The sequence below is a fragment of the Phalacrocorax aristotelis genome, chromosome W (genome assembly GCF_949628215.1).
Source record: "Phalacrocorax aristotelis chromosome W, bGulAri2.1, whole genome shotgun sequence".
NCBI lineage: Eukaryota > Metazoa > Chordata > Aves > Suliformes > Phalacrocoracidae > Phalacrocorax > Phalacrocorax aristotelis.
The window spans coordinates 10,197,894-10,220,433 of record NC_134310.1 but is presented as its reverse complement, the minus strand read 5'-3'; the positions used below and the strand labels follow the sequence as shown (position 1 = coordinate 10,220,433).

At 46.6% G+C, this 22,540-nt stretch overlaps 1 protein-coding gene across 4 annotated transcripts in view; it reads right to left on the bottom strand.

Moving 5' to 3' along the window:
* Window positions 1–9,874, bottom strand: part of LOC142049352 (chromodomain-helicase-DNA-binding protein 1-like) — an 80,007-nt gene extending 70,133 nt beyond the window's left edge. For all 4 annotated transcript variants that reach the window (XM_075077001.1, XM_075077002.1, XM_075077004.1 and 1 more), the window contains exons 1-2: window positions 9,532–9,874; window positions 7,817–8,017 (exon numbers count right to left, since the gene is read on the bottom strand). In XM_075077001.1, coding sequence (XP_074933102.1) covers window positions 7,817–7,869 — 53 coding nt within the window. In that variant the 5' untranslated portion in view covers window positions 7,870–8,017; window positions 9,532–9,874. The remainder of the gene's footprint in view (window positions 1–7,816; window positions 8,018–9,531) is intronic.
* Between the last annotated feature and the right edge of the window lie 12,666 nt (window positions 9,875–22,540).

Sequence of the window (22,540 nt, the reverse complement as noted above, 5' to 3'; positions counted from 1 at the left end):
CTGTTTCCTTTCATCCTTTTATTAAAAGAAGCAGAACCTAAGTTCTATTATAAAGGCGTTTAAAATGTAAATTAATGGAAATAATAGCTGTGAGGTAGTCATATTTTAACATTCTTGTCACATTTTCTTTTCCTCCTTTGCCTATGGGCTTCTTTGATTTTCCCTGCATTATCTGTGGCATAGTATACAAGCAATTCCTCCTCTAACTAAAGAGCTTTAAATATTATCTGATGCTGTCTCACAATGTATAATGCCTATTAACACGAAATAGCACCACTGACCTCTACAAGATTAATCACTTGAACTGGCACTACTAATTACTGGGATTCTGGCATTGTATCCTTAGTGTTAGGATGCAAGGAACATTGAAACTCAACTATTTCTTCAACCAAAGACTCAGAATACTGTCATAATTACCTGCTACCTAATGCTGTTACATAAATATCGTCTCAGGAACACCAATTTTGATCCTCTGCTCTCCAGAGTTCCTCTTACATAAGAGGACAGGCAAAGTGCTTGCACCCTTCTCTTCCTGTACAGTCCAGGGTCAGCTCCTTTTCTTTAGATGCTTTTATTTGAAACAGTTCAGCAAAAGGTGAAAGAGAACCCCATAATCATCCTGTTGCAGATACCTGAAGTAGCCTAAAAAAGATGGTTTGGGTACAACACAACCAGCCTTTTTTCCCCTTTCAAAAAAGTGTGCTTGAAACTGGAAGGTAGGAAGCAATCTTCAGGCATCTAAGCCTAAATTAGAACCTTCCTGTCTTTCCCTCACCCTTTCTGAATATACTCAAGAGACTGGCAGAAATAAAACAAACACCAAACAAAAACATAAAATACCTTACATATAATGAGAGAAAGAGACAGTGCACAAAACTTAATTTTCAGTTAACTATTCACCTGCATTTGTCAATTTACCCTATCCTACCTTGTCACATTATGTCCTCCCTTTACTCTGCTCCTGCATTGCTGTCCTCTTCCAACCAACTCTATCCTGTGGTGTAATTTGCCTTCCCCCCACTCTTCTTCACTGATGAATGTGCTTTCAAGAAGAGACCAAACATCAACAGAAATGATAAATACTATCAAGACCAGAACTGAAAGAACTCTAGATCTAAAATAATAGGGCAAGGGAAATTAAGCTACAGAATAAAGATGCTGTTAATATGATATATACAGAAAGGGAATAGTCAGCATTTCCTGTTGAAGAGCATTTGTGCTCTTTTAGATACTTAATTCTGTTATTCAAAACAAAATTTCTGCTTTTGTAAGTCCTTCTTTCGAAAATGTGTCATGTAAGCCTTCCTCCCCCTGCTTCAAGCGATTTTTAAATATAAATATAAACCCCAATAAAATTAAAACAGCACTATTTGATAAAAGGTATTCTTGAATAAGAAACCATACATTACATACACTGTACTTTGTTCAAGTAAAAAAAAACAAACCACCAAACAACCAACAACCAAACCCAAACCCAACAACACTAAACAAAGACAGGAATGCATGAGACTGCACAAAACAGTTATAGGAGCATCACAGGACCATGGGAAAAAAGAAGCAATAATGATGACCTCTTTAGTCCTGTTGAAGTGACTATTTCTCTGCCATGCAAACAAATCACTGCAATGATGACAAAGTTAACTGACAATGCTAACCTGCAGTAGTAGACATGCAGGAATATATACTCAGAATGAATAGCATGCTCTCAGGATGGGATTTCTACATGAAAAAGTATAGTTTGCCAACATACATAAAACCAATGTAAAGTCTACAGAGAGCATCTTCCAGAATACGTAGTAAAGAAGCTTCTTGCACCCCTAGCCCTTGAGTCAAATAGTTGCATTTGTACAGCAGCATACATCAAATCTGATTTGGTATGAGTTTGACAAAACTAAGAAGTTGGTCTGTATTACATTTTATAGACGCTGTCTCTGGATATTCTCAATATATTCAAGAGCAATTTAAGAGAGATCCACAAAAGCAATATTTATTTTCAAACTATTTTGCAAGAAAAGCAAGACAGCTTACTGAGAATACCAAAAGAAATAATTGTTGCATGTTTGTGCCTGTTAATTTTTCAAACCCCAATAAATACCTATGGAATAAAATAAGAGTATGCTTTGGGGAGAAGACAGACTTAAAGGGAAAACAGGGGTGGGGGGAGAGAATGTGGAATGGGGGGTTGCAGTCAGTCCTTAACAGGTCATCTGCCGCTCCTTCCTCCTCACACTTTTCCCCTGCTCCAACATGGGGTCCCTCCCACAGGATAGTCCTTCAAGAACTGCTCCAGCATGGGTCCCCCAGGGGCTGCAGTTCCTGACAGAAAGCCTACTCCTGTGTGGGCTCCTCTCCAAAGGCTGCAGTTTCTGCTAGGAGCCTGCTCCAGATTGTGCTCTCTACAGGCTGCAGCTTCCTTCAGGGCACATCCACCTGCTCTGGCATGGGGCCCTCCATGGGCTGCAGGGTAGATATCTGCTCTGGAGTGGTCTTCTCCACAGGCTGGAGCAGAGATTCCCCTGCAGCAACTGGAGCACCTCCTCCCCCTCCTTCACTGACCTCAGTGTCTGCAGAGCTGTTTCTCTCACATTTTTTCCCCCTCATTCCTCCCTCCCTCTCATGCACACTCTGCTGCACACTGTTTTACCCTTTCTTAAATGTTATCACAGAGGCGCCACCAGCTTCACTGATTGGCTCATGTTTGGCCAGTGGCAGGTCCATTTTGGAGCCGGCTGGAACTGGCTTTGTCCAGCACAGGGGCCACCCCTGCAGTCTTGTCACTACCAAAATCTTGCCACATAAACCCAATACAACTCTCTATACATACACACTTTTTCCTCTTTTTTTTCTCCCCCTAATTTGTATTACCTACTTCTACCAAAAAGAAACCAATAGATGAGAATACTTCTGTAAATAAGCTTGGGGAATCTTTCTTTTAACTCCCACTTAGGTTTCTTGAAAGCAGGAACTTAGAATAGTGCCTTTCAATTTATCTTTTTAACCTTCTGTGGAAGGTATGAGTTTATACAGCAAATTCAAGCCTGCTGACATGCTGGCAAAGAGATGGCTTTACTTAACTATACTATCTTTTATGGTCCACAGATTATTAAATCAACAAAATGAATTAAATTCATAGAAATTACAGTCTTGTATTAACATCAGCTTTCAAGAACATAAACAATGTCAAGGGACCTTGGTGCAAGAAACCACTTTCTGCTTACTGGAAAAAGGAAGTACAATACATCCCAGACAGCTACTTTCCAGATAAGCTTTACTGAGCACACCCTTTTTTATCTACAGAGAAGTAAGGTCTGCTCAAGCACTCCATGTCTTGTTCTACAGGAAACACAGGAAAAGCAAAGAGATGGGAAACCAGATTGCTATTCAATTGGCACCAATGTTTCACTTCTGCATTCCTTGTTCTACCTGGAGCTTGTGTTGCAGTTCAGCTATAACTGCCCTTCCTTGCTCATTAAGCTTTCTTAATGCTAGCTAACTAATATGTATTTACTCCTATTCAAGTTTGCAACAGAATGCTTTCAAGAACACTACACAAAAATGCTTTTCTTAAATTTAAGAGTTAGTTTCTCAGAGCGTTGCTATAAAGTTTTTGTGCTTATACTTACTTGCTATCCAGATAATGATTATATGTGATATTTCACCTAGAACTACTGAAAACATTCCAGAGCAGTGATTTCAGGCAAATAAAAAACTGTAGAGTAGACTCCATTGTAACTATTACACAGAAAGCAGCAAGATTAGATTATAGTGTTTATGTCAGTCTACAACCTTCACTATGCTTGGCACTCACACAGATTTATAGCTTCAGAGGTTGCTATCATGGCCAAGGAAAGTCCAAACACTGCAACAAGTTATTAAGCTGTGAAAATACAAGAGAATCGCTTCTACTTGTGGCCCAACAGAACTTCAAGCTCAGCACTTGCAGCAATGGAAAGATTTCTGGTCATCTACCAGCCAGATGAAGAGACTTGACAGTGGAAAGGAACACAGGAGCATGGCAAATTGCCCATTTCTTTCCCACATGCTTCAGAAATGCTTCTTCACAGCCAGTCACAGGGAATAGAAGACAGCTACAATTCCTTATCACAGTGCTAGCCAGTGTATACAATCTAAGGTTTCCAGATAGCCCCTTCTCCAGCTCTTCTATTGCTGAGAATACTCCTGGCTTTCCACAACTTCTACAATTCATGGTAAGAGTTTCTTTAAAACAATATAAAGCAGTATCCATGAAGCCGTATATTTCTGTAAAGCCAGCCCTGATCCACTGCTGCTCTTTACTTTCCAAAGTAGTGATGGTGGCTTTCCTAGATCTGGCTATATTTAATTGTGATCAGGACTATCACCCCAGAGCAACAACCATGGAAGCTTACACAGACATCAAAGAGGGAAAAACTGCCTTGCTACATTTGTAAAGTGTCATATTTTTAAAGTGACATACTTTTTAAAGATTCATTGTCATTATTATCAACTGTATCACTAATGTTGCTTAGATTTGTCACTGTATCTGCCTTCATCTCTCCTTTTCTACCTACTTTTGAAAGTCTGACTTTCTCTGCAGTTTCTTTCCAGCAGCAATTCTCAATTACTTTCTCAACTTGTTTTGCTTCTCTTCCTAGCATTCTGAATGGAACAGGATCACTAAAATCCTAGTAATGATAATTTGCCATCAATAGTAGCTATTTTGTTTCTATTCTGTAGAATTCATATTTCCAGACCATTTGAAGACTACATGCAGCTTCACTTCCCTGGTTACAGTTAGATACCTGTCTGCAGTCACACCTAGCTAAAGGAATTTTCCTCCTAGTGAAAATCATTTAGAGTTCTGGAAAACTTGAAGGAGGTGACAACAGGACATGAAGAAACAAAAACAAACAACAAAAACAAGGGCAAGTCATACTATGCTGGAAGGCTGTGCTGCCATCCAACGAGACCTGGACAGGCTGGAGAGCTGGGCCGAGGGGAACCTCATGAAATTCAACAAGAGCAAGTGCAAGGTCCTGCACCTGGGGAGGAACAACCCCATGCACCAGTACAGGTTGGGGGCTGACCTACTGAAAAGCAGCTCCGCTGAGAAGGCCCTGGCAGTGCTGGTGGGCAGCAAGCTGACCCTGAGCCAGCGATGTGCCCTTGTGGCCAAGAAGGCCAACGGTATCCTGGTATGCATTAGAAGGAGTGTGGCCAGCAGACTGAGAGGGGTTATCCTCCCCCTCTACTCTGCCCTAGTGAGACCACATCTGGAGTACTGTGTCCAGTTTTGGGCCCCCTAGTTCAAGAAAGACAGGAGACTGCTTGTGAAAGTCCAGCAGAGCGCTACCAAGATGATCAGGGGACTGGAGCATCTCCCTTATGAGGAAGGGCTGAGAGACTTGGGTTTGTTCAGCCTGGAGAAGACTGAGGCGGGATCTCATCAGTGCTTATAAATATCTAAAGGGTGGGTGTGAGGAGGATGGGACTGGACTCTCTTCAGTGGTGCCCAATGACAGGACAAGGGGTAATGGGCACAAGTTGGAACACAGGAAGTTCCACCTCAATATGAGAAAAAACTTCTTTACTGTGAGGGTGCCAGAGCAGGGGCACAGGCTGCCCAGAGAGGCTGTGGAGTCTCCTTCCCTGGAGACATTCAAAACCCACCTGGACACGGTCCTGTGCCCCCTGCTCTGGGTGTGCCTGCTCAAGCAGGGGGGTTGGACAAGATGATCGCCAGAGGTCCCTTCCAACCCCTACCATTCTGCGATAAGCATCAAACACTTATTAAAATAATTATTGTGATAATAGGGCAGACAGAAAAAGGGCTCAATTCTTTAATATTGGAAGCCTTCACCCTTCATTTACAAAAACAGAGTTTCCTGATAGCAAATGGCAAGTGTACAAATGGGTTTTCCGAGATCTGTCTGTGAATTAGGCTACAGGGTTATTGACTGATACAAGCCATGGGGAAAATAAGTTTAACATTTTAAAACTTTTTTAAAGCTTTAAAATGTGCTCAGCAGCACATTTAAGATGCAGAACAAAGTCTCACCTCACAGGCAACTATCATGTTTTAAGTAATTTGCATCTTCCTGATATTTACTTATAATAAAGTTGTCTGGAGGCTTTTTTGATACTTAGTTGGTTTAGTCTTATGAGATTTGCGACAGCTTTTGAATAACTTTGATATACTGGTATTTACAAGTGATCATAGTTTGATACACAATATTATTCCTACATTATCTTTAGCTAGGTGGCTCATTTCAAGTAGTAAAAAACTTCATAAGTACAAAGTCATCAGAGTTGTCCCTGACAGTTAATTTTTATTGGAGGTCCAGAAGACTAGCTTTGTTCATACTGTTTTATTTTGTTCATGTTCCTCTACTCAACTGACAAGACTTGTTTTGGGTTTGGTTGGGTTTACTGTTTTGTTTTGGGGTTTTTTTTGTTTTGTTTTGTTTTTTAAATGTAAGTTATCAGGAATATTTTGCCACTTACTAGAAGAAACCCAAAATTTGTCTGCTAACTAGACAAGTACCATCTTTACTGGAAACAGAAATCTAACAAAAAAAAAAGCTTACAAATTATTCACAAGATTCAAAGTTTACTGACTTTCTAGAATATTTCTAGGTGTAATATGGAAGCTTGACATTAAAAAAATACACAGAAGTTGTTAAAGTTTCTTTAGTTTTACTGCTCATAGGTTTCCTAGAGATTTGTACCTAATATCACCTAAACATTTCTCTCTTCTCCCTTCTTCCCACCCCATTACTCACTATGCTACATCCAAGCTTAATGACCAGCACGTGCTGAATGATCAGCTGTCCATTATGTTGTCCTTGGATTTCTTCACTTGGGGCAATAATTTAGATCTATCCCCTCTACCCAACTGGCTGTTTCCATAAAGCCCACAGAACTCAGTTTTCTTTATGACCTCTGACTGATGGAATCAACTAACAGGTTCAACAGGCTGTGATCAGAAAGAGGAGGAAACAAACAGATGGGTAGACTGACAGCATGATCACAACTGTCTCTATTTGTAAGTTTGCCTTACCTTCTTAGATCTGCAGCATTCATCATATTCCCAGTTTTAGAAATATTAAATTCCTAGTGCAGTAGATATTTGTTGAACTTACCAGTGTTCTAGAATAAGAATTTAATTCCACACCTACAAGTTCACTGTTATCCTCATGTTGCAGCAAGGAAGTTCTAACCAGGCTTTTCCAACCAAGTGAACCTTCTACACATCCTAGAACACCAGCAACTGACATCAGAGGGGTGGATTTTTTTTTTAATTAAGAAAACATCTGGGAAAACTGTACTTTCACTTTGGAAAACAAACATGAAGTTAATGCTTTCCATTATACTGCTTTGACAACTCAACAAAAAAAGAGAAAGCCTCACTGTTGAGTGAACTCAACAGTCCACTGTTCCAATTTTAGAGGTAGCCTAATTTGGGGTTTATACAGCACATATTATGTATGCATGCCCTATACTTCATAGACATGAGTTTTACTTTAACATTTCAATCTAACCTGTTTCAGTTTTTAACACTTCAGATAACTTTTGAGGAAAGAGAGTAATGGATACCGATAGAGCTTAAATAGTATTAAAACCGTATTATGTAAGGTATATACACGATTGTTACAGCTATTAAATGAAGCTAACTGATTCTAACAAGCAGATTAAGCATCTGTAAAAAAGCATGGCCAGTCCTCCTAAATAACGGTCTACTTGCTCACCAGGAAGCTTTGGCACAAAGTTAAAACGTAAACCAGTTCTAATAAACAAAATACAGGAGAATACATAGCTAAGGACTGAAAATACTTACCTTGACTCTCCACTACTGTTTCTTACAATGTCTTCATCACTGTGTCTATTCATTGTAAATATTAAGAAGTTTAAAAGATAAATAGAAGTCCACTCAGGTTAGAAGGCAGATATCAAGAATCTACTTCTTGGTACTCTGTTTTCCAGGTGACTTGTTTACTCAACTGTTCTCTGCAGGTATTGAAGATTTTTCCCAAATTACCTAAAATAGCAAAGGAAAATGTTGACATAATTTGAAATATTTGATGGTTGCTAACTGAAAGATACTGAAAATAACCTGTCCTGTCACAACAACACTGAAAGGGAGTATCTATCACATTTAACATCTTTTTAACTGAAAAATAGTTTTTGATATGCCATAGTACTGTCTTAAGAACAACCAGATCTAACTTTTAAAGGAAAACAGCCTCCCCAAACACATAAATATAAATTATAGATATTAATGCTCCAAGATCTGATTAGCAAAATTATTTCATGCACAAAACAAACATATCAGTAGCATTTCCAGACACTGACATGTTTACATCCAGTTGGGGGTAGAGGCAGGAAAATAGAGACTGTCCCATTTTTTAAAATTGGCTCAACTACATCAAGCTAACAAGATCCCACAGATGGATTGATCATTATTTCATATACATTAACATCTTCAATCAGGTCTCTGCCGTGTCAGATGCACCTAGAAAAAGTTTAGGCTCACTTTAAATGGAGCGCAAGTATGAACTCACTGATAGTCAGCTAAAGAGCAGCGCCTCTCACAGATTTAGTGGTGTGAAAGGGATTAGGGGATCGCCTGCAGGTTGGCTGCCTCGAGGTGCTCTCCTCTAATACAGCCCGACCTACAGCTCGTGATGGAGGTGGGTGCCACCTCGTTCCGGGATGGAAAAAGCCCTGCGCTCAGGCACCATCTCAGATACCAGAGCCACTCCAGCCAGCAAACAAAGGCCATGACGGGAGAAAAATGATAGGAAAGAGCCCTGTAACCCCAGAGAAGCCGCGAAGCGAGTCTGGGGCCCCCGCGGCGGCGAGCCAGGCAGTTTAGTGGTTCCTCGCGGATCGGCCGCTGATGCCCAACGAGGCCAAGCTCCGCGCTGTCTGCCCTCCCGCGCCCAGGGTGCGAACACCCTGCCACCTCCGGGACCGGCACTCCCCGGGCCCCAGGAAACATCTTTAGTGGCCACAAAACTCGCTCCTTGTCGCCCATTCCCTGCTCCGCGATGATCCTCCCCGACCACCCGCGCCGCGCTCTCGCGGCCTCCCGTGACCGACCGCTCCCAAGGCGCTCCCGGGGAGAGCCCAGGCCAGGGCTGCCTCCCCACCTCCCGCGGGTTCACCTCCCGCCCCCGGAGACTGCCCTCTGCTGGTGGCGCGACCCGCACAGGCGCTGCTCCTGGCCAAGGCTCCCTGGCGGTATTGCCAGTCCTCCGTGCTCGCTTCTCCCAGCGCCCCCCATGGCCAGAAAAGAGCGAAGGCCGCACTCCTGCCTCTCCCAGCCGGTTCGTCACAGGCTCTCCCCGCAGGAACCAGCGAAAGAGGCTCAACCCCGGCTGCCCGCCTCGACTCCCTCTTCGGAAAACAGCGAGTGGGCCCAGGAGCCCAGCCCCGCGCTGGGCATCCAAGCCCTTCTCAACGCCAGCCGCCTCCCCATCCATCTTCGAAAGCGACTGCCACCGCTCAACTCCAGACCAGGGAAAGGAGCCATGGCGGGCCTCTGCCTACCTGCGTGCGTGCGCCCGGCCCGGCCCGGCCTCCCTAGGGCTGCCCTGGTCCGAGACGGCGCTACACCCCACGAAGAGGTCTGTGCTGCAACCTAGGGTCGGAGGCTGCTCCTGCGGCTGCCACAGGGCCTGGGCCGCCGGCTCCTTACAGCCCCACGCGGTGGGCTCGCCTGCAGCCCCCACCGGCTTGAACAATAGGGCCCCAAACCGGGCAGGGAGAAGCCTGGGGAATAGGTGCTGTGTTGCTCCGCCGCCGTTTCTTAAGTCCTCCCGACCACCGCCATCACGCTGCCACTCCGTTCAACCACCTACCTCCTCCTCCTCCTCCCCCTCCCCCTTCCCCCCCCCCTTAGTCGGATGGAAACCCTGAGCGTGATGTCAGTCCTGCGCCCTGGGACAGAGCGGGGAGGAGGAGGAGCAACAGCCGGGAGGGGACAGCGCCGCCGGGCCATGGCGGCAGGAAGGGCCGCTTGGAGGGGGTGGCGGAGCCAAAGCGGCCTCCTGGCCGCGACGGATACTGCCGGAGCTGGGGGTGGCGGCGGCAGGCGCGCGCCCGCCCGTCGCAGCAATGAATGGGCACTGGGGCCGGTGCTGTCCCTGTGTGAGGGGGCAGGGTGCGGCCTGGCCTGAGGGGCACCCATGACCCATGCAGGTGGCAGAAAACCTGGCCTAGGCCACATGTTACTGTTTAGTGTGGTGTGGTTTTTTTTTTGTTTCAGGTTTTTCCTGTCTAAAATCAGAGCCCCCTAACAAACACATTTGCATTTCTTAGTCTTCCTGTGCGGTTACAAGTGGCATTAGGGTGTATTTAGGAAGTCTTGGCATGCAGCTGCACAGAAGACGCTTGCCTCCATGATGAAGGCATCCCCCAGTTGGAGGCAGAGCACTCCTTTCTTCCTCTTGATATCTAACTCGAGTTGTTTTGAAGTGATTAATGTTTGTTTAAGGTGGCTCATGTTCAGAAAAAAAATAATGTAAATCGTGCTACTGCTGGAGTCTACATGTTCCCAGAGTGGCAAAAGAAAGTAGTAGCTGCTGAGTGAAAGACTGCTCTGAGCAATGAAATTACACAGCCAAATGTGTTGGAAAGAGGAAGTGATTTACCTGCTTTCTCCTCTTTGGATTCCCGCATATGCAATTATATTCCATCATGCTAGGGAGGACTGTGGGGTCATTACTGACCACGATGTGGTACCAGACATGGAATTTTCTTCAGCACCCTGCAAAAGAGGTTGAGATTAACATGAAAACACAGTTTACTCATGAAGGAAGGAAAGGCTTGAAAGAAAAGAGTCATTGTGTGGGTATACCAGAGCAAGGTGGCTATAGTAGCTGTCAAATCAGTTCATACTTGAGGAGTTGTGTTGACCAGGAGCCAGCATCTGAGCCACAGTCAGGTAGAGATGCTGGCCTAGGGTTTATCTCATGGCTCCCCCCCCTAGGGTGAGCAAAGCTGGGCAGCCAAGGCACCTGCTACCCCCTCAGCAGGGCTGTAGGGGTTTCCTGTGGCTGCTCCTTCAGCCCACCAAGTTTTGGGATTAGCTGTTACACACAGCAACTCTGTCTCCATCTTGGAACCAGACTGAAGCAGCAGAGGCTGGGTGAGGCGCTTCCACTAGTCCATCTCTTCAGCACCATAGGAAAATACCCCAAAATCTCAGGAGTTAAAGACAGAGAAAATAAATGGGTGTTCCCCCCTTAGAGTTAAAAAAATGCATAAGAAGGTGTTCAGACAAGAAAACATCTTGAAAGCCTACAAAAAAAGCTGTATGTTCCTTCCTGAGGCACTTAAGTTTGCGTAAGTCAGCTTAAGGGAGAATACTTCATTGTGATAGAGAAAGGTGCCGCAAGATCAATAGACTTTAAACTCAAGAATGTCAGAATAAAAATAGCTTCTTTAAATTAAATTTAAATTGAAAATTTTAATTTAAATTAAGGCCATTAACACTGAAATGCTTTACCAAGGTGTACTGGGTGTGGCTGGGATGGAGTTAATTTTCTTTGTAGCAGCCCGCATGGCACTGTGTTTTGGATTTGTGGCTAAAACAGTGTTGATAACACACCAGTATTTTGGGTATTGCTGAACAATGCTTGCACAGCATCAAGGCTTTCTCTTTTTCCCCACTCTGCCCCCGCAGCAAGTAGGCTGGGGGTGGGCATGAAGGCTGGGAGGGGACACAATCTGGACAGCTGACCTGAATTGGCCAAAGGAATATTCCATACCATACGATGTCATGCTCAGCAATAAAAACTGAGGGGATTTTGGGGGTTTGAAGGAGGTAGCTATTGCTCAGGCTGGGCATCAATCTATTTGTGGGAGGTGGTGAGTGATTGGCTTTGCATCACTTGTTTTGTGTTTTTGTTTTCTTTCATCTTCTTTTTTCCTTTACTTATTAAACTATATCTTAACCCAGAGTTTTCTTGCTTTTGCTCTTCCTATTCTCTTACCTGTCCTGCTTGGGTGGGGGGTGGGTTGAGTGAGTAGCTGTGTGGTGCTTAGCTGTTGGATAAGGCCCCAAATCTGCAAACATTTTGAATATTTTCAGTTTCCTGGCATTCCTCTGGTGAGTATTTAGGGCAATCGCTTCATTAAGATGGATATATTCTGCAAGAGTAAGAAAGTGTGACTGTATATAAACTAAGTATATTTGTAATAGCTTATTATAGCTATCAAAGTTAACAATAGCTGTGGAAAATATGACAGCATTAGCATAAATTAGTAATTAAAGTGCGTGCTAGGGAAACTTACCAGCAGTACTATCAAGATTATAACATCACCTGTTGTGGCATATGCTTCCTTTCGCAGATGCACAGTACCTCTACAGTTACATCCAGCCCAGCATATCAGATGTCTATGGAGAACTGCTGTATGATTTCTAGAAGGCTCTGGAATGCATGATGCTACTTTAGATTAATTAAGCAATAATGCATTTACTTGCACCCACTACAAACACCCCTTTGCCAGGAAGGCATTACTTGTTATCTTCACTATAATCTGTTACTACTGGGTAGTTTGCTAACAATTGTCTTTTTTTTTTTTTCTTTTCCAGGACTTCAACATCAGTAGTTTCCACATCCAAATTAATATGGTTAAACCTATTTCTTTTCCAATGAGGATTAATCCTTAGCTTGATTGTAAAGCTTCATGGTTTATTTAGAGCTGTGAGGTGTGTCTGCTTTCTGTCTGTAGCAGAGATGCTAGCCTGTGTCCACTAAAAAACACTTCAAAATACTAACCACCCTTTGTAACCCAGGAGGTACTCTCCAGTCCCTAAGACTTCTAAACATTTCTCAAAGCTGAGTTCCCCCAGGAAGTACCTGCCCTTTTGTTTGTGTTCAAAGAAATGAAGATGCTTTATTTACATTTGCAACCTCACCTGCAATCACTGCCACTACTAGACAAGCTTAAGATTCAAGCAGAATAAAGTTCTGTTTCAGCAGGACCTGAAGTTAAACCCCTAATTACAAAATTTGGGAGAAATCTACATTTTATAGAATCAAAGAATCATTAAGGTTGGAAAAGACCTCTAGGATCATCAAGTCTGTTGCTGTATGCTTCTATAGGAGAACTTGTCTTGGGCCGCATGTCTCTGGGACACAGGGCTCTACCCACCCTGGGGACAGTGATGCACAGACATCAATATGATGGATACAAAATGTCCGTTTATTTAACTGCGTCACACGCTTATATAGCTCTTGCGCTTCCTGTTCCTGCCACTCCTATGGGGAGGAGTCTATCTTTCTGTCACATCCCGTGATCTCCCGGTCGCCGATCCCTGTCTATTCCCCTACACAAGTCAAACTGTCAACCCAACAATACCATGTCTCCTAAACCATGCCCTGAAGTGCCACATCTACACGTCTTTTAAATACCTCCAGGGATGGTGACTCCCCCACCTCTCTGGGCAGCCTGTTCCAATGCCTGACCACTCCTTCAGTGAAGAAATTTTTCTTCATACTCCATACTTCCATACTCCTTCCTTTTGCATTTGACGTTCTATCATCTGCAACTGCTGGACTGCCTCAGGGTCTAAACTCCTGGGCTCCCATGGGTCGGTCCCTTTCAGCAACGCATAGAAAGGTTGCATCTCCTCACCGGTGACGCGCACAAATGTCCGCAACCACTGCAGTGCTCCTACCAGCTTCTGTACATCATGTAAATTTTTAACCTTAGGTGTAAGTTTAATAGGCTGAGCTTGTATGCAATCCCCTTCTATTCTAGCCCTCAGAAATCCACACACTGGTCCTCGCTGTACCTTTGCCTCAGCTACCTTGAGGCCCTGTCCCTCAAGGCCCCTTTGGGTGTCTGAAAAGACTTGTTCACACAACGCCTCGGTAGGCGCAGCTATGAGGACGTCATCCATGTAGTGGATCATGTAGATTCTCTCCTGATACTGCTGCCTTACTTGCTGCAATGCAGAAGCCACATACCTCTGGCAGATCGCTGGAGAGATTTTCATCCCCTGCGGAAGTACTGTCCACTGCCATCTACTACCTGGTTCTGTGTGGTTCACCACGGGCAGAGTAAAGGCAAATCTCTTTCTATCATCTGGATGTAGCAGAATGCTGAAGAAGCAGTCTTTGATATCTAAAACAATGACTCGCCATCCTTTCGGGACAGCACTCAGATCTGGTAGGCCGGGTTGGAGAGGCCCCATGTCCTCCATTTGCTGATTTACTGCTCTAAGGTCATGCAGCATCCTCCATTGGTTTTTATCTTTCTTTTTTATAGCAAATATAGGGGTGTTCCAGGGGCTCATCGAGGGCTCTAGGTGCCCTGCTTCGTGCTCTCATTTTACTATAGCTCTTACAGCCTCTGTTTTCTCTGTTGTCAGGGGCCACTGCTCCACCCAGACGGGCTGTTCGGTTTTCCACACCAACTTGTGCTGACAAAGTCCCTCTGAGGCAGTGGCCCTTATGCTAAATTTTTCAACCCGATCCCCATCTGGGCAAGGGCGTCTCGCCCTAACAAGGGGCTTGCTACCCCATCTGCTACTAGTATGGTCACTACGGCCGTGAGGAGCTTCCCTGCCTCCTCGTCCATGACTTCGAGTTTCACAGGGCAAGTACTAGTCCTCGTTTGTTGTTCTCCTCCTACCCCTATTATACGTTTTCCCATGGCGAGGGGCCAAGTTGGTGGCCACTGTTCGAGTGGCATCACTGTGACATCTGCCCCGGTATCCACTAACATTCCCAGGCATATCCGTGCCGGGCAACTCGGCTCTTGTGGGGTAATCATCACCGCTGCCATGGGTCTCTTGTTACAGCCTATGACCAAGGCCACGCGGGGGCCGTAACCTGCAAATCTTGCTGGTTCTGCTCCCCTGCCTGAAGGTTCACTCCCCCTTGGCCCGCTACGGTGGGCCAAGCTCCTGGCACCGGCACCATGATGGGGGCCATTTGACTCACAGGAGGCGCGAATCCCCCTCGCTTCGCCCTCCTTTGGCCGTTTCCCGGCTTTGTGGCTGGACAATCTCTTGCCAGGTGTCCTGGCTTCCCACACACCCAGCACCTCCCTACTGGGCGCGCTCCTCCTCCATTACATCCTCCCCCTTCCGCTAGTGGGCACCCAGCTTTAAAGTGCCCTAGCCGTCCACACAAGTGACATCTCGGCCCCACCCCGGCCGCTTGCACCATCACCCTTTCTTCGCTTCCACAGTCAGGGTTCTGGCAGATGTGCGCTCCCACACCGCCATGCTGATTCAACGCCTCCTGGCACAAGACATGCCTGATGGTTTGACCCAATGATGCCCCCACCGCCAGGGTGCAGAGGACATCTTGTGTTTGCGGATTTGCTTGATTTCGGAGGCAATCCATAAGGACTGCCTCCTTGGCTGCTGGTGGCAATTCTGATTCTATAATAGCCTTCTGCAACCTGTCACAAAACGTTGTAAATGGCTCTGCTAGTCCTTACTGTATCTTTTGCCAAGGTTCTGCTTTTTTTTCATACCTGCCCACTTCGCTATATGCTCTGCGGGAACTCTCCGTTACCGCTTGCAGCTCCCTGCCCCTCCTCCAGGAACTATCCGGACAGGGAATATCCCGGGCATCTCTATCCTTACTCCATCGAGGGTACAATCTCTGGCTATCAGCCGCCAGTTAGGTAACTCGGCTGACTGTCGCTGGGGCGCACCCTTCGTTAAGAGTCCTGTCTGCCGCCGAGTTACTTCCCCTAGTGCGTGCATAGCCTGCTGCAGCTGCCGCAGCACGTCCTCCGCGGACCCCTCCGGAGCTGCAGCGCCCCGGACCTCCCCTTTTGGCAGTCCCTCTCCTCCCTCCTTCTGATTGGTCCTCCGAGTCCCTGCTGCCTTATGCCTCTTTTTTGCGCGCTGCAGGCAATCTGCCCCGTCTTCCCACATGTGGACATCGGTTTCTCCCCCAACTTCTGATTCGCTGCTACTCGAGGTTGATCTATACCCACCCTGTCCTCCCCTCCAGGCACCCCAATCCCCCTCCTCGCCTGACTCCCATCTCAAGGGTTGCCCCGGGAGCCAGTCTCGAGGGTCGGGCAGAGGGCGGTGCCGCTGCCGGCGCTGCTGCCGGCGCTGCCTCCGGCGCTGATCATCTTTCTCCTTCCGCTCCGTCGGTCCCGCTGCGTCCGCCGCCACGTCCCCCTCCCCGCGCGCAGGTACCCGCGCCTGCGCCAAATCGTCCCAGGGGTATGCAGGGGGGGGACATTCCAAAGGTCCTGCTGGCTCAACAGGGAACACCGCCGCTTCCCGATCCACCTCTTTGGGAGCCTCAGACTGAGTAGTTGGCCAGGCTACTCTGTCCTAACTCCCCGCTTCTTCCCCATCCCCCGCGATGCTTGCCCCTGTCTGTGTCCCCACTGCCCCTCCTGGGTCTATTTCCGTGCTACTGTCGACTGTAGCACCGTGCAGGCACAGCCGCGCCTGCCGCCACGTCTCCTGATCATCCCGAGCTTTCAATAGTAACCGGTGTATCTTTCCCCAGAGCTGTATGTACTGGGGTTTTCCCATCATAGCCCTTTCGGCTAACTCCTCTTTAATTCTCACCCAATTATCCTTACTAAATATGTCTGCGGGACTTCGTATGAGCCCCTGCGTAATCATCCATTGGATGGCCTTTGAGGTAGGCGCCTTCGATATCGAAGTTCCATATTCCTTCCCCAATCCCTTCAGTACCTTTACGACAGATTCCATGGCGTGCCCACCGACCTGCGGCTCCCCGTCCCACCCCTGCGTGCCCCAAGCTATCTTTTCCCCCCGGCGAACTTGCCATGCCGCCCCGCCGATCACGTCGGGGTCACCACTTGCTGCTGTACGCTTCTATGGGAGAACTTATCTTGGGCCGCATGTCTCTGGGACACAGGGCTCTACCCACCCTGGGGACAGTGATGCACAGACATCAATATGATGGATACAAAATGTCCGTTTATTTAACTGCGTCACACGCTTATATAGCTCTTGCGCTTCCTGTTCCTGCCACTCCTATGGGGAGGAGTCTATCTTTCTGTCACATCCCGTGATCTCCCGGTCGCCGATCCCTGTCTATTCCCCTACACAAGTCAAACTGTCAACCCAACAATACCATGTCTCCTAAACCATGCCCTGAAGTGCCACATCTACACGTCTTTTAAATACCTCCAGGGATGGTGACTCCCCCACCTCTCTGGGCAGCCTGTTCCAATGCCTGACTCCTTCAGTGAAGAAATTTTTCCTAATATCCAATCTAAACCTCCCCTGATGCACCTTGAAGCCATTTCCTCTCTTTCTATTGCTAGTAACTTGGGAGAAGAGACCAACACCCACCTTGCCACAACCTCCTTTCAGGTAGTTGTAGAGAGCAATAAGGTCTCCCCTCAGCTTCCTCTTCTCCAGGCTAAACAACCCCAGTTCCCTCAACCTCTCCTCATAAGACTTGCTCTCTAGACCCTTCTCACCAGCTTCATTGCCCTTCTTTGGACACAGTCCAGCAACTTGATGTCCTTCTTGTACTGAGGGGCCCAAAACTGAACATAATATTCAAGGTGTGGCCTCACCAGTGCCGAGTAGAGGGGCACAATCACTTCCCTACTCCTGTTGGCCACACTGTTCCTGATACAAGCCAGGATGCTGTTGGCCGCCTTGGCCACCTGGGCACACTGCTGGCTCATGTTCTGCCAGCTGTCAACCAGCACCCCCAGGTCCTTCTCTGCTGGGCAGCTTTCCAGCCACTCTTCCCCAGGCCTGTAGCATTGCATGGGGTTGTTGTGACCAAAGTACAGGACCCAACACTTGGCCTTGTTAAACCTCATACAATTGACCTCGGCCCATCGATCCAGCCTGTCCAGGTCCCTCTGCAGAGCCTTCCTACTGTCGAGCAGATCGACACTCATGCCCAACTTGGTGTCATCTGCAAACTTACTGAGGGTGCACTCAGTCCCCTCATCCCGTTCATTGATAAAGATATTAAACAAGACTGGCCCCAAAACTGAGGCCTGGGGAACACCACTCGTGACCGGCCACCAACTGGATTTAGCTGCATTCACCACAATGCTCTGGGCTCAGCTATCCAGCCATTTTTTTATGCATTGAAGAGTACACCTGTCCAAGCCACGAGCTGTCAGCTTGCCTAGGAGGATGCTGTGGGAGACAGTGTCAAAGGCTTTGCTAAATTCCAGGTAGACAACATCCACAGCTTTTCCCTCATCCACTAGGTGGGTCACCTTCTCATATGTCGTGGTTCAGCCTCAGTCAGCAACTAAACACCATGCAGTCGCTCGCTCGCTCGCTCGCTCGCTCCCCCCACCCCTGTGGGATGGGGAAGAGAATCGGAAGAGCAAAAGCAAAAAAACCCACCACTTGTGGGTTGACATAAGAACAGTTTAATAATTACAATAAAATCATAATTAATAATGATTATGATATAATAACAATAATGATAATATAATAAAAAGGAAAAGGGAAAAAGGGAAAAAAACAGAAACACAAACGTTACAACCACTCACCACCCGCCGACTGATGCTGCCCGTCCCCGAGACGCAATTGCCACATCCCTCCCCCAGCCAGCTCCTCCCAGTTAACATACTGGTCATGACGTTATTTGATATGGAATATCTCTTTGGCCAGTTTGAATCCACTCTCTTAGCTGTGCCCCCTCCCCTCCCGGCTTCTTGTGCACCCGGCAGAGCATGGGAAGCTGGAAAAGTCCTTGACTAGTACGAGCACTACCTGGCAACACCAAAACATTGGTGTGTTACCAACATTGTTTTCATACTAAGTCTGAAGCACAGCACTGCACCAGCTGCAGTGAAGAAAATTAATTCTATCCCAGCTAAAACCATGACAGTGGTAGACTTCTTTTTTTCCTGAGTGCCAGTAAAAGCTCTGTGTTAAGCCAGGCTGGTCATCTTCCCCGCTGCTTTGTCTTGTGGCACTTGGGGACAGCCTGCTCCTGCACCTGCAAGACTTACTTCTTGAAGAATGCTCAGCCTTCCTGGACTCCTTTGCCCTTCAGGACTTCCTCCCAAGGGTCTCTGTCAACCAGGCCCCTAAACAGGCCAGTGCCTGCCCTCTGGAAGTCCATGGTAGTGGTTCTGCTGACCCCACCTTCTTACTTCACCAAGGATTGAGAACTCAATCATAACATGGTCACTAAGCCCAAGACAGCCTCTGACCACCACATTTCCCACCTGTCCTTCTCTGTGAACAAGAGGTCAAGCGAGGCACCTCCCCTCATAGGCTCACTTACCAGCTGTGTGAGGAAGTTATCTTCCACACACTCCAGGAACCTCCTAGACTGTTTCTTCTCTGCTGTGTTGCATTTCCAGCAGACATCTGGTAAATTGAAGTCCCCCACTAGAACAAGGGCTAACAACTGTGATACTTCCTCCAGCTGCTTGTAGAACGGTTCATCTACCTCTTCCTCCTGGTTGGGTGGTCTATAACAGACTCCCAGCAGGATATCTGCCTTGTTGGCCTTCCCCCTCATCCTTACCCATAAGCACTTGACCTTATCATCACAATTGCTAAGCTCTATCTGATCGAAGCACTCCCTAATATATAGAGCCACCCCACCACCTCTCCTTCCTTGCCTATCCCTTCTGAAGAGCTTATAGCCATTCAGTGCAGTGCTCCAGTCATAAGAATCATCCCACCGTATCTCTGTGATGGCGACTAAGTCATAGCTATCCCTCTGCACAATGGCTTCCAGCTCCTCCTGCTTGTTGCCCATGCTGCATGCGTTGGCATAGATGCACTTGAGCTGGGCTATCGGTTTCACCCCCAACCCTGGCACGCCACCCCTAGGCTCCTCTTTGGTGGGCCTGGCTACATCCCCCTCCCCCTTTGAACCTAGTTTAAAGCCCTCTAGATGAGCCCCACCAACTCATATTCAGGAATCCTTTTCCCCATTTGAGATAGGTTAATTCCATCTGCGGCCAGCAGGCCAGGTGCCATGTAAACTTCCACATGATCAAAAAACCCAGAATTCCACCGATGGCACCAGCCTCTGAGCCATGTGTTAATCAGATGAGTTTTCCTGTTCCTTTCAGTATTGTTCTTCCCTGCCACTGACGGGATTGAGGAAAACACTACCTGCGCTCCTGATCCTTCAACTAGTTGCCCCAGTGCCCTGAAGTCCATTTTGATCGCTCTTGGGTTTCTCTCTACAACCTCATCACTGCTCACCTGCACAACCAACAGTGGGTAGTAATCAGAGGGCTGTACCAGACCAGGGAGTTTCCTAGCAACATCTCTGACCCAGGCCCCAGGGAGGCAGCAGACTTCCCTGTGGGATGGGTTTGGTTGGCATATTGGGCCCTCTGTCCCCCTCAGAAGGGCATCACCTACAACAACTACCCTCCTTTTCTTCTTAACAGAGGTGGTCATAATGCATGGGGCTGACCGGCTCTCCCTAGGCAACCCCCTGCATGGACCTTCACCTACATCCTCATTTGCCTGGCCCTCGAGTTCCAGAGCCCCATACCTGTTGTGTAAGGGCAACTGGGAAGGTGAGGGAGGCCGGGAAGGGTTTCGCCTGCCGCCCCAAGCACGGACCTGTTTCCATTTCCCCCATCTTTTAGGTTCCCTCCTTCTGCTAGGTGGCAAGAGGGTAGGGGTTCTTTGCTTCTTGTGGAGCTTCTTGTGAAGCCTCCATCCACTGCCTTTGCCCTGGGGATGATAGGGTGTGGCTCCACCAATCTATCTCCCTCTCACACTCCCTGATGCTCCTTAACCTTTCTACTTCCTCCTTCAGCTCTGCCACCAGGCAGAGTAGATCATCCACCTGGTCACACCGCAAGCAGCTGTCTCTGCTGCCCTCCAGTACAAGCACCAGGCTCAGGAACTCCCTACAGCTGGAGACCTGGACAGCCGTGTGTTTATGTGGGGGCTCTGAGTCGCCACATTCCTTCTCGAGTGGAGACCGTAGCTAGATACTCTCCTGGGGGGAGAATTATGTTATATTCTATTTAATCGTCTTATCTTCTTCAGTTTCCCTCACCTGAGCTACTTCAGTTCTAGCAGCCTGGTCTACCTGCTTGTTGTTTCAGTGTTCTTCAGTAGCACAGGTTTTGGGCATGTGAGCATCTATATGATCAACCTTTAAAGCAATGTTTTCTATATCTTGCCCAGATGGGTTTACCTCTGTTCTGCCAGTTGACCTGTTTCCATTGCTGCAACCACCTCCACAGGGCATTTGCCACCATCCATGAGTCAGTATAGAGATAGAGCACTGGCCACTGTCAATCTCTAGGGCCAGCTAGATGGCTTTCACTTCTGCGAACTGTCTCAATTCACATTTCCAGTGTAGTGGTTATGGCTGGGACAGAGTTAAATTTCTTCATGGTAGCTAGTATGGGGCTATGTTTTGGATTTGTGATCAAAACAGTGTTGATAACACACACGTTTTTGTTACTGCTGAGCAGTGCTTACACAGCATCAAGGCCTTTTCTGCTTTTCACGCTGCTCCCACAGTAAGTAGGCTTGTGGTGCACAAGAAGCTGGGAGGGGACACAGCCAGGACAGCTGACCCCAACTGACCAATGGGGTATTCCATACCATATGATGTCATGCTCAGCATATAAAGCCGGGGCAAGAAGTGGGAGAGGGGGGAATGTTTGGAGTGATGGCATTTGTCTTTCCAAGTAACCATTACACGTGATGAAGCCCTGATTTCCTGGAGATGGCTGAACACCTGTCTGCCAATGGGGCATAGTGAATTAATTCCTTATTTTGCTTTTCTTGTGCACACAGCTTTCATTTTACCTATTAAACTGTCTTTATCTCAACCCATGAGTTTTCTACTTTTACACTTTTAATTCTCTCTACCATCCCACTACGGGTGGGGTGGGGTTGAGCAAACAGATGTGTGGTGCTTAGCTGCCTACTAGGGTTAACCCACACCATGCTTACAAAATATGTATATATCTCAGTTTAATCTAAGTGATTATTTACAAGTTAAAATGAAATAGAACAACTTCAGCTGGTACAAGTGTGTGGATACATTTACTTTAATTAACTACATTGGTTTAATTGAATTGAATTATAAACTGATAATTGGGCAATTATGATTAAAGGCTATCCTTAAACCTGATATGTAGTACAATAAACTAAATCCTTTTTACAAATTGCTGTCTTGTCTGGACAGAGTATCTGTACATGATTGGAACACCTGAACAGTGACACTGCATTAGTGTATTGGCTGAAGGTTTTGCTGATCAGATTAAAGAAATAATTAAAACATTGGCATTTAAATGGTTATAATGAGACTTCAAAGTTAAAATCCATCAAGACAGTTGAGAAAAGTTCACAGTTCTCTTTCTACCGCTGTTTTGTTTGGTCTGCCTTTAAATTGCTCTTGGCTTGCTGGAAGCATTAATTATCTCTAAAAGTCTCTTGCCTGCTTTATAAATATGGTGTTCCTGTTAGTATAACCTTCTCAATCTTTAGCTAGGGAAAGTGTAAAGCAAGAGTGAATTTTTTTTTCCCCTAGGCAGTAATGCTTGATATTTTTAATATAAAGGCAAACCTATAACTACAGTAGACTGCTTCAGACTATATTCTGGA